Here is a 14,547-nt window from a genome sequence, read left to right as displayed (position 1 = left end):
CTCAGAATATTAAAGAAATATTCTCTTATCACTAAGATGTAGCTGTATCACAGCAGCAGCATCAATACCTTATCTTCACAGTGGATGTAAAGAATTGCATTAATGGAAATTAAAACTGGAGGGTAAGGAAGCAACTTTGTCCACAGCAAGATTAGTTATTCTTGTGAGAACAAAAGAAAATATTTCAGTCTCCCTCTCAGAGTGAATGAGAGAGATAAGCAAACCATAATGGATAACTGTGGGCTTAGGGAGCAGAGTTTGCTCCCTAACAGAACTATGGCAGAACTGCACTGGTGGTTTTCTGCTCTTGGCTCTCTGAGGATATCATGTCATCTGCCCAAGACTCGGTTTTCTTTCTTCTGCTGATAATGACAGGCTGTGTTTGAGAAACGCAGACCAAATATTGGTATGTCCTGAACGTATTCTGGGCGCTGCAGGCACTGGAGGACATAAATGCTCCTTCTCTCTCTGTGTGTCCTGCACACGTCCTTGCAGCATGCTTAGCACTGGTATCTGCGACTTTGGAACCAAGCTCGAACAAGAAAAACGGACAAGAAAGATAGCAGCTTCCTGTAGTTAGAGGCTCCCTCACACTCTCACTGTGCTATTATTCAGGTTCTTCTACAGAATGGAAGCATTATGCAAAAGCTCAAAACTCTGTAGGTTTCACTAGGAAAAGAAGAAACTGATCACTGCCACATACATGGACTTTGGAGTAATTTGTCCAGAGTGGCCCCCAGGAGCTCCCACCATGTCAGCAGTGCAGGTGATGCTCTGTGCTCTGCTATCTCCCAGGAGATGCCAGTCTGGATGCCTGCATGGATACACAAGGTGCCCACACTGCAATTCGCAAGTCCTGTCTCTGGAGATTTTAGAGTATGTGACAGAGCTGTCAGCTAAGAAAGCAGATGGGAGAGACAGGCTGATAAACGTTTCTGCACCTCCCAGGGCACTTATAAACAAAGACAGGAACATGTTGGTAACCTTCCCAAGTCGAATATTAGCTTCCAGCTCCAGCAGCTCTTTTGCTTTTAGCTGCCAAAAGCCCAAAATGCTGAGTACCAGTACCTCACAGATGGTAAACAAGTATTTCATAGGAGACTCACTCTGACAGCCTCCCAGTCAGCCCAAGCACTGCTAGCAAGGCAGCTGCAGCACTGCTCTGCCTGCACGATCTGACTGCAGCCATACAGCAGGTACTGCTATGTTTACAGCTGAATGAGGGGTACAGAGGTTGCTACATGCAATGCATCTTGATGTATTAGCCACAAAGAAAGAAAGTCTTTATCAGTCAGTCAACATCCTCCTTTGTCTTGTGCTCCACAGGTTACAGGATAAACAAATTCCGAGCTACGTTGTCTGCCTGGTGGTGTCATATAGGGAGGAGGAAAAGTAATTTTCATGGCAAAATATGAACAAGCATTAGCAAATCCAGCCACAATATCTGAAATTCTACCAGATCACACAGGAAACAATGCAGAAAAACAAGTTCCTGTTGTTAATTATGGCATCCTTCTGCCAATGTAATAGAAGTAATGCACTGAAACCTGGATTTTTAGCAGGATGAAACAGAAATCCCAAATATAATTGGCACTGAATGAGCAGCCATCCACAGATGCAGCTGAATTCCATCATTTTTCTGACCAAACAATTACTATCATTTAAGATTCCACAGGTCCATGCAAAGCACACAGCATCCCTGCTCTGAGAAGCACACCATGGCAGAGCTCTACTCTCCACATTCCCACTGGTTGCCAGCCAATGCAGTATTGCTTGAACCTACAACCAAAATGCTCTAAAATAAAACACAAATGAAGTGTGTCAGTCACTTGGGAGACGAGAACTTCCTCCTCTCTTTACTTTATGTGGATGGAGGATATGCAATGACACTCAAATGGATTTTGTACAGGCTGTAATAGGATGCAGCATTCCCTAAGCAAGTTCAGAGTGGAGCGACTGAATTGAATGCAAGCACAGCTCCCTGCAGGCTTTGCAGCTTGGGACCAGCACTCCCTTGTGCCTTACTTTCCAATCCTGCATCCACAGCATCCAACTCAGTAACGCCATCTTCCTCTTCAACAGTGGCAGAGGAGAGAATTGAAACACAGAGCTTGAAGCAGACAGCCAATTCACTAATGCTGACTGCAGCTTTATCTTTTTATCAAACTTCCAGGCTGCATAAAACTGACCTGTAGAGAGCAGTACTGCGAAAGAGTAACTGGAGAACAGAACATGGCAGTCAGTATCAGCAGTGCTTTGTTGAATAACCATGAAATGTTGGTTGTTTTATTCATTCATCTCCAGCAGAATGGAAAGAAAGATTCTTCGTGCTATGAAGACGCATGCTATTGTGTCACCAAGGCAGGGGCCGTTCAGCCAAGCAGAGTTCCACAGTGCTTCATGGCCTGTCCCTCCTATCACTAGAAAGTTCTCTGTGTTTGGCCTCACAATTTCACATCTTTTACACCAAAAGCTGTAACAAAGATACGTTCATTGCTGCTCATTTGTTTCACTGCTCCTTTAGGCAGCTGTGAGGAATGCCAGTCAAGGTGTGTACTCTGAGCTAATAAGGCCACACTGACAGCAACCCCAGCAGCGAATTTTCAGTTCCTGTGGCAGCAAGAAATGATGGCAACCTTGTGGATAACCATATTCCTCATGAACCATAGGCTGCAAGTTTTCCTTACTGTCCTAAATTCCTGTGACACGTTACTGTGCATCACTGCATGCTGTGCTACACATTAATGCATTCACTGTGGTTCTTATTATATGAAAGATTTATTATGACAGTGGAATTGCTTCAGCAATCTGCAAGTAGATTTGAACTCTCTTGAAACAAGACTTATGAAAAAAGGAGATACTGATGTGACCCTTGCTTAGGCTCTCTTCAAGATTTCCCATCATTAGCCTGAGGGTAGGAAACTCACAGATTTCTGTTGTGTTTTGCCCTTATCTTCATGTCTTCTCTAACAAGTCCTGAGAGCTTTAAACAATTTCTTCCTTTGTCTTTTATTTGTACCAACTGCATCAGCATTTTGCCACTGCTACACCTCCAGGAACAATCTCTCCCTCAGGCAGCATCCTGCTTGAAGGGTTTGGGTTTCATCACACCCTCTGTGCTGTGACACTGTGATCCCTCAAAAACAATTCTAGTGAGTAGAAAGTCCAGATCTTCGCATGTAGAGCTGTTCTGAGCTCTGGAAGTTATCTGCACCGTATTCTGGAGTGAATGAAGGAACTTGCTGATAGTTCACAAAATAAAAGCAGTGTAACAGATTGACTAACATTACTTTACAGAATATCGACTTTCTCTTTCCAAAGCTTTGGGCACAAACGTAGAACCTCTTCCTAAAAGCAGAAAGTGATCCTCTTTCTGATGGAGACCTTTCCTGGTGGAGATCCAACAGCGCAGAGCTGTACACAAAATCCAGACTGCTGTGGGCCCCAGGAGCAGCAGGACACTGGCATGAGCTGCACCCAAACCAGTGTGCCTCTCTCCTGGGCTTACAGTGAGCTCGGGCTGTCACTAGCACACCTGTCCTGTTAGCAGCACCTCTGCTGGGACACCACACACCAGGTTACAACACAGATGTTAGCAGGGTCCCAGAAAGGGCATTCTTAGTAAGGTTTTGTTCTTCCTAGGAGGAGGAAGCAGGTCTTCCTGGCAAGCAAGATGCACACATATGAGCTAAATTGTTGTGAAAAGCTGAGAATAAGCAAATAGTTCCACAAGCACTTACCAACAGTATGTCTGTCACAACAGCCCAGTTGACAGATAAAAACAATTCTCCAAATGCAATAAAAATCTGCAGAAAAGAAGAACGCAGTGACTATACAGACACACAGTGACTACACAGACACACTGAGATCCCTTAGCATGAAGATGAAGGCAGCCTCACCAACTGTGCCTATCTCGACGAGTTGCTGTACATACCCATCTCTTCATGAATTAAACTGTGTCTGTGCTTACAACCACTACATTCATCTTAAATATGGAAAAAGGAACCAGGGAAGGTATGTGAGGTGCTTTGTGTGGCTAATACTCGGCAAAAGAGCCAAAGGAGGAAATACAGAAGCACTCTCATTAATAAATTGTATGGACTAAACTGCTGAGCCCAAGAGGAGGGAGGCAAATCTTGTGAAGCCTCCAGCACAGGGTTTATAAAGTGTTCAGAGATCTCCTTTTACACAGATTTCCAAATGAAATCAGTTGAATATCTCTGTGCTGGTAAAAATACTGTTAAAGGCTCCTTCAGAGAGGTAACTTCTGAAGCAAAATGGACTCCTATGGTCAGGCAGCCTCCAAGACTTGGTACCCTATGGGAATTCCATAACTCATCACAGATGGAAACTCAGTCATCAGGAAAAAGGGGAAGGGCCCCCAGCTGTTCTTATGTCTGTCTTAGAAGAGATTAACCCTCTCAGCCAGACCCGGTCATGGATTTGAGCGGGCTCTACAGTCTAATCAATACCTGAAGAAAGCACTAAAGCTGCACTGCAGGGAGGGAGCTCTTCTAGAAGGATTACTCTACTTAGTGGCACAGGCCTCCATGTTAGATGGCACCTGGAAAATAAACTTTGGGCCAAACACAGAATGAAATGTGTTGGTAATGTGGTCAGCAGTACTGCACGTACTGCCAAGCTGCACAGAAATAAGGACCAACAAGGTCAAACCTTGCAGTCCACCTCAAAAAATCAGCCCTTCACCATCTAATCTCCAGCTGATGCTCTCCAGTCTCTCTTGGAAGATCCAAATTCATTCCTTTTTTCCCCTGACCTGGAACATGCTGTTGTTTAACATAGAGACACAGCCTATGAAGTAGTCAAAGCAGTGCTCATAGGGAAATTAGGGACAGATGTAGAAGTGCAGGTTTATTGCTGCACAGTGATAACAACGTGAGTTTACCTGCATTCTGTTGGTCACGCCATAGCTAACAAGAGATATGTGAGGTCAAGGGGAAACGGGGGGAAACAAAGAACAAAGAGATGTCTTTAAATCCTAGCTGACACTCAAGATACCACAGGATGAAAATAAAATGGTTAGAAAGTAAGGTTCTGAAGCCTCCCATCTGTTCCTCTATATCCTCAATGGACTATAGACTGCCTGCCTTCACACACCAAGTAACAGATTGCTCAATCCCCTGAACGCTCCATCTCCTGTATGTATTTAGTACTTATAGAGTTGTTTCATGTCTGCCTTTTTCTTCATGATCTTTCAAGTCATTTAATCTCTTCAAGCCCCTAAGAACAGCAGCATGTCATGCCTAGTGTGAGAAAAGAGTGTAAAATTTATCTTCAGGAAACAAGTTATGTTCTCAACACAGAGTTTGAAGGAATGGGAATTAATGAAAAGCCATCCATGCCAAGTGGATGTGATACTTAGTGGCTGAGATCTCATGCTGCAGAGAGTAATTATTTCACATGTGACTGTGTTACTGTTTGAGATGCAGCTTTGTTAGCTTTTCTTTCTCTCCTAACGTTTTCTGTGGACTGCAGTGTCAGGGCATTAGAAAAAAAAGAGAAAACAATAAATCATTCTACAGATTATACCAACATACTCTGTCTAAAATCAATATCAATTTTGTACTTTCTCATGCAGAATAAATGCAGTATGGTTGAAAAGATGGCATTCTCATCCATCCAACAGCAAAACAGCTGCAATCTATAAATATGAGAAAGTTGTATGCTGTTTTATCTCTGAAGCAGGTGAAGATGTCCTGGAAGTACTGCACTTGGCAAGGGAGAAGTGCTTATGATGGCAGGAAAGCAGTGCTTTATTTAAAGCAAATCCTTCTGGTTCTACAACCTCTCAATATTCCTTGTACTGTCTCAAGTTCTTTTAAATTAATACAGAAAAAGATTCCAATAAATTCACGCAATCAGTTTGATGACATCCCCATTCTAATCTGCTAAGTGTATCCAGAAACAGTTTTATTGCTGTCATCTTCTCTAGGGCAACTTTTTAAGAGACTGAATGCTTGCAGTTGGTTTTCAAAGGATGTAACCACAGCAAGATCCCAAATTTTAAGGAGATTTTGCTTTGTAGATGGCCATTTGTGAAAGGCCAATATGAAGAGAATTGGGTTGCAATTGACATCAAACACAGGTTCTGCTTTTAAACAGCCACATGTCCAGACAAAAAGAAGAGTTAGCATGGCTGGACCGTGTGTTGTCTGGATGTTTTGTTCAAAAGCTCCACACCACACAGGAGTATCAGAGACAAGGGCTGCAGTGTCTCCTCCAAAGGCAATTTGCAGGGCAGGACTGTGTCTCCATTCCAATTGAAGTTCCCTTAGCACCAAATACAGTCCGAAGTTCTGAGATGCAGGGTTCAGACGTGACTTTCCAAAGCAGCTGCTGCATGCAGACAGCGTATTTGTCCTCTTTTGGAAAGAGGAAAAGGTGTAGACAGAGCCTCCTCTGTGGTAACAAAGCCAGATCATTTTCTCTGCCTTCTCAAAGAGCTTTTGGAATCAAGAACTGTGTGTCCAGAAAGAGAGAAACCTCATGACATTGCAGTTCACTCCAACAGAGACCTGCAAGTCCTGCAATATTTATGTGTTAACTCAAGAATTCCTGTGCTTTCAAACTTTCATTCCAGCTTCGTCCATAGCAAAGGACACCCATTCATTCCCTTCCATTATTCACTCAAGACAGCGGAAAGCGCCGTACAAAAACTGCTACAACTGCAAGCAGTGCGTGTGGCTTTTTTGCCTCAGTGACCTCTGCACTGAAGTGAAGTGATGGAGACAGGACTGCTAACGTTGGAGCACCTGGACAGACAGCAACTGGGGATCCAGTTTCCAGCCAGAGTCCTACACAAATGGAAGATCTGTTTCACAGGATGAGATGCACCAGCTGGCATGCCACTCCAATTCCCACACCACTGTGACTCATGTCAGATCCTGTTTGGGAAGCAAGCAGAGGCACAGCTGGTGCCAGAGGAGGCAGAGGTTAAACAGCCGTGTGGCAAAAATATTAGCGGAAAAAGGTGCTTAGGATCATGTCTGATTTGTTACCCTGCGCACTGCGGGCATTGCGTGTGGGAACACCTGAAGCAAAAACATCAAACACGAGATGCAATGGCAGAGTCCCTGTTTGTGGGACTAACTGCTCTGCCCGTGGGAAGAAACCTAAAGAACCCAGCCGTCCACATCCTGGTTTACAATTCCTCCTAGATAGCAGCATGAAGATAGAATGCTGATCACAAGGAGAGAAATATTTAAAACAAATGTTGTTTTATCAGTCCCAATAAAAGGTATGGTTTGGAAAAGTGCACTGATTCACTCCTGTAATACAGACTGACAAACCAAACACAGCTCTGACTGGGCACTGCACCTTTAATGGCAAAAGGGAACTGAAGGAGGTGCTCAGGATGGGATGATGTAGGGGCCAAAAAAGAAAATGGTGATTTCTTTGGGCATTTCTATCTCTGCTCTTGGATCCAACAGTAATCTTTAGGTTCACATTTTGCTTTTTGCACACACACACCGACTTGCAAATCCGTTTGTTTTTAGTTTTGGTTTAAAGGTTTTTTCACAGGAACGCATATTCTTGAGGAGTCAAAAGGAAAACCTCTTTGAACGAGTGTGAGAAGCAAAAAAGCTGCAAAAATATCCTATTGCAGAACTGTTGATTACTGTAATTAACTTTACTCGGATCCTCTTATTATGATAATCGCAGCAATGGTGGATTCACCACATTGTAGTTAAAATAAAGTTTACATTCAGTCCTCTCTCTCAAGGTGTTTTTTGAACTATTCCTCATCCATACTAAGTTTCTGTTTTTCTCTTTACTGAAAACAGAACTTCAGTGATTTATACGTCATGTTGCACTGCCAAAAGCTTGACTTTGAACATCAGGTTGTGATTTGGGGCACTGAAGGTGACAGTTCAATTATTCTTAGCAAGAACTCTGTGTATTGTACAGTCCCAATTCAGAGAGTAAAAAGAAACAAGAGCACTAAATTAGTCACACAGCATTAAAAATTAACACAAGATTGAGACTTCTTCTAACTACATTTTTGCATACTGACGCTCAAGCTTCATGTGGCCAACCATGCAGGCTTCCAATCTTCTTTTTTAGCCCAGGCCAAGTCTGTATGTCCTGAGTTCTGATTTCTGACACTCTACCTGCCTACCCCCTTCAGTGGGCCAAGTAATGCACACCAGGTCTCACAGGCAGTTTTGGAGCTAGCAGACCTCTCTGTCCCAATTAATGAAACCTCTTGATTGTCTAGAGAACTACAGGAATCCAACAGTAGCAATCCTTCTCCTCCCCCTCCCACTTCCCTACCTCCCCACGATTCCAGAAGACACTTCCTAGTGATAGACAAACTGGCACTCACAAAAGTGGAAAGGATGTTCTTCTGGGCCACCATGATTGCTATGTAGAGGCACAGAGAAGAAACAAACATGCTTGTGGCACAGATCAGAGGATCAGCTCTGCTGCTGGTTTTCCTTAGTCTTCTTGCAGCTTCTGCCCCAGCAATGACACCCAGGATTCCCGTCCCAATGGTGATGCCTCCAAATATTAGGCTGGTGACAAAACAAAGGAGCAGTTAAGTGCAGGAAAATCGCGTTGTAGAAAAAGCTTGGTGTTAGATGTCCCACTGTCAGCTTATACCTTCGGCTTCAGAGAGTCTTTAGTTGGCAACTTGAATTTTACTCCACTTGATCTAACCCTCCCACTCTTCCTAAATGGATTTAGTCCCATGCCTAAATTGCAGCTATGCCTGTGCAGCAGAGGCTCTATCCTGTGGAGCGAGTATTTCCCCATTTACTGAGCAGGTATTACACAGCCAGCCTCAAGGAGGATTCTTCCCAGCATGACCTGGCTTGGAGATGCAGTGATTCAGAGGAGGCACAGTCATCTTGGTTAGCCTGGGAACTGATTGACTCAGTCATCCTTAAAACAGATGGAATAACTCTGTATCACAATCTGCTGTCCTGGAAAGAGATCCTATCACAAGAATTATATACATCTAAATTAGAGCCCTCAGGCTGAGACGGCTCACCTCTCTGCCTAAGGGATGCAGCTACCAGTACTCGAACTGTGCACAGAGCACTGAATATTTGACCACTGGGATACCCATGTAGAATTTTCTGCATGCAGAATTTCAAATGCCACCCAGCTTTTGCATCTGAAAATGAAAATTTGTTCCCCGGCAACAGTAAGTTTTTAAGAGTATGCATTCAAATAGATCAGAAGATTCAGCTTCTAACGGTCTTCCTGATAAACTTTTCTCTGTGACTCAGTGAGACCCTAATGGCAAAGCAAGCCTCTTGAAACGAGACCAGTGGTGCCACTGATGGTTTAATGCATCAAAGACTACAAGAAGAAAAGCACTGCTATACTACATAACAAATTGTAAGCACGTTTGTGATCCTCCTGTAAATTCTTCAGGATTCTGTACAGCTTGTTAGAAACAATATAGATTGAACAGGCAGAATAAGTAATTTGCAGATTTGTCCAAGAGAAGCAACTCCAAGGTGACATGACTTTATCTAAGCGTTCACAGAATTGCGTTTAGAAAATTCAAGTGCTGTAGACTGCAGCTGAAATAAACCTAAAGCTGGAAGAAATCAGAGCACAGTTCAGCTGACAGGGAGAAGGAAAGCAAAGAATCCTAATCCTGGAGAAAGGACCCTATGGGATCCTTTAGGGCTTAAGAACACTCACATACCTCTCTGATCTGTTTGAAGATGTCTGCACAAAGACCAGAATAAAAACTTCACAGTGCCTGTTTATCTATCTTGAAAGGACTGAGACCCAAGTCAGCTGTGTGCTATTTGCACTGGTGTTTCCAGAGAGTCCAAGTGACACAGCTCTATCCTTAACAAAAGCCTTCAGCTTCTGAGCAGCCAGAGGGGACAGCATCCTCACAGCATCCCTGAGCAGTTGGGAACATGCAGCTCCGTCCTCCCAGCACTCCCAGCTGCAGGCTGACACAGCTGCTTGTATTATTTTTCTCTCTATCCCCCTGGAATAGCAGCCTCCAACTTGCCTTCTGCTGCCTCTGGCACTAGCTCACACCAAGGTTATTTTTAAAGCATCCTGTAAGATGCAGTACATGAGGTTAAACTATCAGAGCTCCCTTTTACTTACCCAAAAAATCACGTCTGCTCTAGCAACACCACTGTGGAATAACAATTCAAAGCATAAGATAAGATAAGCTAACACTGTCAGCTTAACAGCTAAAAGTATTCCAAAAGTTCAGCTTCCTTTCTTCTCTCTACCCTGAGTCAAATTCCTAATTCACTCACTTTCTTCGTGTTATTTGCTATTAAATAAAGTGCTGGTGGTGGCATCCATGGAAAGACAGCTGCATTTCCCATCAAGGCACCTGTGGATGACTTTTCAGTGTAACTCCCACTCATTTAAAACTGGACAGTTTCTCTCTGAAATCCATCATGAAAATAGATTGCTCTCCTGTTGTAAATGAACATTGCCCACCCAAAATTTGAATCTCTATTGGTCTTGACTGTCTCTGTAAGCAGAGCTCTGCTGGCAATTATTCGCATGAGCAAATTATCTTGATTTGACACAATAATACAATACCAGATCAGTTCATCAAGCTTAACTTTGTGCTTTGACTCACAAAGATAGCCAGCACAGCAGTATTCTTTTTTCAAACCAGACTAACAGGAAGGTAATAGGAGAGTTACTAAAATGCAGGATTTAAACATGCCTAAATGTGTACGTAAGTGGCATGAGGTGCAGAGTCAATAGTTAACTGAAGTTTCCTTTCCAGTGTTGCTTCTTTTCCTGTAAACGTTCCTCTTACTGCCTCTTTCCATTTTACTTAGACAGGGCTGGCAGCACCTTTCCAGTGCACGAGTGATCATAAACAAACAAATAGGAGCATCTCAGCATACCTGGAAGCAATTCGGTCTAACATTCACACCTCTTTGCCTTCACAAAGCATTCACAGTCACATCTGCCTTCACCTTTGGAACAACCTGTGGTTTAGCACTGCACGCCGCTCCCCACGTGCGTTTCACCAGCCTTGCACAGCTCACCTGTTAGATGAGTCGCAGGACTTTTCCAGGCACTGCTGCACAATGCCCAGGGCAACCTGAGCCCTGTAAAGGAACATCGGCACCCACAGCCCCAGCGCTCCAGTGACGAAGGCCATGGCAGTCAGACCCAGCGAGGACCAGACAAAGCTCCAACTGGAAGATGAAGGAAATGAGAGCTGTTTGAAAGAGTGGGACATGAGGCTGGGCCCACACACACCGTCCAGGGTGTCCAGCGATAGCAAAGCATTCCACACGGACATCTCAGCAGGACTGCATTCTCAGTGAATTCTAGGTTACGACTGCGTTCATGTGAAGATAGGAACTTTGATGGTGCTTAATCAATGAATTTTGACAGCAAAATACTAATTAGAGTGAAGAGTGTGACCTACTGATTCCATGTTAAGTGCCAGTCATGGTCTCTTGTAGATTTTATTGCTAAGTATTCTAAAACATCTGCTGTGACATTTTTGATAGCAGAACTACAACAATTGAAAGTGGGCAAGAATTCTGAGACTTAGCAGCTAAATTAAAGGGTTCTGAGTGCAACTTTAAATTCCTCAGGGTGGATTTCAGCTGTTTGTATAACCAGTGTAGAAGAGCAACTTCTGCCTCTTTCCAACAGTTAAGGGGTGGTGGTTCAAGTACTGTAATTCTAGGTGATAAAGCAAAAACTGATCTCAGTCTGCACAAAGAGCTATCAGACAGAAGGAGAAATGTTTGAATCATGTTGCCTTACTGCCCTATTTTAGTAGAAAATGAACTTTTTACTGAGCTCTTTCAAGCTAGAGGTCTATAGAAAATCCCCTTTGAAATCAAAGAGGAGTTGTGAAACCTTGAGATGAAATAGAAGTGCTGTGAGTGAGGAGGTGACTACCAGCAAGAGGATTTCTTAAGATACCAATCTGATTCTACGACTCTTAAAGATAAGAGGCTCTTGCACTTAATGCAGCGTGGAACTGCGTGGCTTTTGACAGTGCCCTTGTGCTTTGGGAATCTGTTCCAAAAGGAAAAGAGAACAGAATTCTAGTTTTATAACACTGCAGGAGGTTGTAAGGAATTTCTCTGCAGAAAAACAGCCTTGGCATCAGTCTGGCTGTTGACACGTCAGGGAGGTTCAGACTGCTGCTGCTGCCTGCAAACTGTCATCCAACACAAACGGCCTCTAATGACCTCACTGCTCCGGATGCAAATAGGATGCAAATCTAATCATCAATTAGAAAACGCCGGCGCCTGCAGAAGGAAAGCACTCCAAAGAAAGTCCCAGAGCCGCAAGACGAGCATCTCTTTAACCGAAAAGCATTTCATCGGGACCCCAGGGAAGCAGGCTGCCGGCGCAGGCAACGCAGAGCGGGGTCTGGCGCAGGAGCACAGCGGCACCTGCTGTTCTCAGAGCGGATCCACCTCCTCCACCCCGACCTCGGCACATATTCGCCAGCTGCGGGGTAACGGAGGGGGGAGCCTCCTGCCTAAGCACGCTGATCCGACTTTCCTCGAGCACTAAGAATTACAGATGAAGTTACACCTGCAAAGTGCAGCAACCTACACCTGCATGCAAAGTAAGAGAGAAGGGGAAACTTGGTGGAGGGTAGAACAGGATTTAAACAGGAGCGCTCTGCCAACACTGCTTTGCCTCCTTCCCCCTCGCGATAGGGAAACAAAACAAAACAAAAACAATTTTCAATCTCTTTCATACTATTCCTGTAAAAGGGTAGGAGAAAGATTTTGTCAGAGCCGTTTCAGTCACCTTGCCTACAGCACGTGGTACAGAGGAGCTGAGTAGGATTTGAAAGCTGTACTTCTAACACGAGAATGGGCATTTTTCAGTTGTTGCTAGAATCACTTACTTCTTGCCAAGTGATGTGACATCTTGACACCAGGAAGTCTTGGCAGCTCCCTGTGCACCAGGTTTTTCGGCTGCTACTCGTAAGGAGCCATGGATGCTCAGTGCTCTGTGTGCCTCTGTCCTTCTCTGGATCCTGCGAGGGACCAGCAAAATCAGAAGAACCAGAGCTAAACCTCCCATGCAAGGAGTGACCTGTGGACACAAAGCTGGTTAGATCGAGGGTATCGTTTTTTCTTGTAGCAAAAACTCCACAGCCACTCAAACTCAGATACAGAATTGCATATCAGAGAATTGTCAGTGTGCTCAGAAATCGGTGTGACTTTGTAGATCATAATCATAAAGATGAAGAGGGGATTTGGGTGATTTTAGGCGGCTTTGGAGGAAGGACAATGAATGTCCCCTCCCCATCATAGAGACACAGGGTTGCTTCCTCTGATTTTAGAGGAATCCAGCTGAAAACTACATGGAGTGCTCTGATCACAAACCCAAGGACCGATGATGCAGCCATAAAAGACTGCTGTACAACCATTCCAAGTGTGTCCTGGGGTGAGAGGAACATCAGCACGTGCCCTGGCTGCAGTTTGAGTTCCCCTATATCTTCTTCATTCCACAAGAGCCAGGCAGAAACACTGCACTCGTCCCAGCAGGAACAGGAATCCCCTCCACTGCTCACCTCAGCACCGTGAGCACATCAGTCCAAACCTCAGCCAAAATTTCACAGCAAATGGCTCAGGCTCACGAGTGGAAGTGATGAACTCACCCTGAAGGCCCAGTGCCAGTCCCCTGTGACATGTGCCATGCTGGATGCCAGGACGTAACCAAGACCACTGTAAGACACAGAAGGGGATCATCAGTAGGTGCTAAGGAACTGGTGCTGGCTGAAACAACGTGTCTCACCAGTTAGGGAGAGCACAGGGAATGTTCTGTCATAGCTTTCAAAACAGATAAAACAGAAACAACACGCATGGCCTCTGCTGGTTTACTTGCCAATGGGTATTAAGAAGAGAATCTCATCTCCTTAGAGCGGACTTGAGGCAGTGGTAATAACATCCCAGATTTTCACTGGGTTATACGTTCTGTAGGATGACACTGATCCAGATCAAACAGCCCACAGAGCGCTCTGTTATTTGTTCCCCTCTGTGCAAGCTGTGTGAAATAAGCCCTGCAGGAATTCCTTTTGTTTTAGTCTGGATTCTGGGCTCATCCTCAACTGCCTGTTCTAATAAAGAGTCCGAAACGCTTACAAAGCCCTTCTCCACCTCTCCTTCAGACACAAAGTCAATCTGAATAAAAGAGGGGAGGAAAGTGCCAATTCCTCCTTAGGATGTGCTTAATAGAGAGACACAACAAAATTGTCAGGTAAACAAATATTTAAAAACTTCTATTTTCAATTGAATAAATCAATAAGTCACTCATATTTCTTTTAGAATCAATTGAATGTTTTATTTAAAACTTGTTTTCAGAGCTTAGTTTCTCCTGAAATGTTGAGAGAAAAGTGATTTTTCCTTCAAAGTAAATTTAAAAATAAACCCAATCAGTGCTATTTGGAGATGCTAAGCAAGTGACAGATCCTTGTGCAAGAACCAGTGCAGATACATGTCAGAATCTGTCTAATCAAGGTTGAGGGCACATTAAGTTGCAGGCCTGCTCAGACAGAATTTCAGAAGGCAGATCAGTTGCTAG

General features: G+C 44.1%; 1 protein-coding gene across 6 annotated transcripts in view; it reads right to left on the bottom strand.

Moving 5' to 3' along the window:
* LOC125703065 (protein spinster homolog 3-like) overlaps positions 1-14,547 on the bottom strand; it is a 28,156-nt gene that overhangs the window by 4,122 nt on the left and 9,487 nt on the right. For 5 of the 6 annotated variants that reach the window (XM_048967052.1, XM_048967049.1, XM_048967053.1 and 2 more), the window contains 5 exons: positions 13,625-13,691; positions 12,866-13,056; positions 11,022-11,174; positions 8,348-8,537; positions 3,741-3,806 (listed from right to left, as the gene is read on the bottom strand). In XM_048967052.1, coding sequence (XP_048823009.1) covers positions 3,741-3,806; positions 8,348-8,537; positions 11,022-11,174; positions 12,866-13,056; positions 13,625-13,691 — 667 coding nt within the window. Of the gene's footprint in view, positions 1-2,357; positions 3,662-3,740; positions 3,807-8,347; positions 8,538-11,021; positions 11,175-12,865; positions 13,057-13,624; positions 13,692-14,547 lie in introns of those variants that run through there. The other variant, XM_048967055.1, reaches the window with a different exon arrangement.

The sequence above is a fragment of the Lagopus muta genome, chromosome 20 (assembly GCF_023343835.1).
Source record: "Lagopus muta isolate bLagMut1 chromosome 20, bLagMut1 primary, whole genome shotgun sequence".
NCBI lineage: Eukaryota > Metazoa > Chordata > Aves > Galliformes > Phasianidae > Lagopus > Lagopus muta.
The sequence above is the reverse complement of the archived record's forward strand: the minus strand, read 5'-3'. Positions and strand labels throughout refer to the sequence as shown.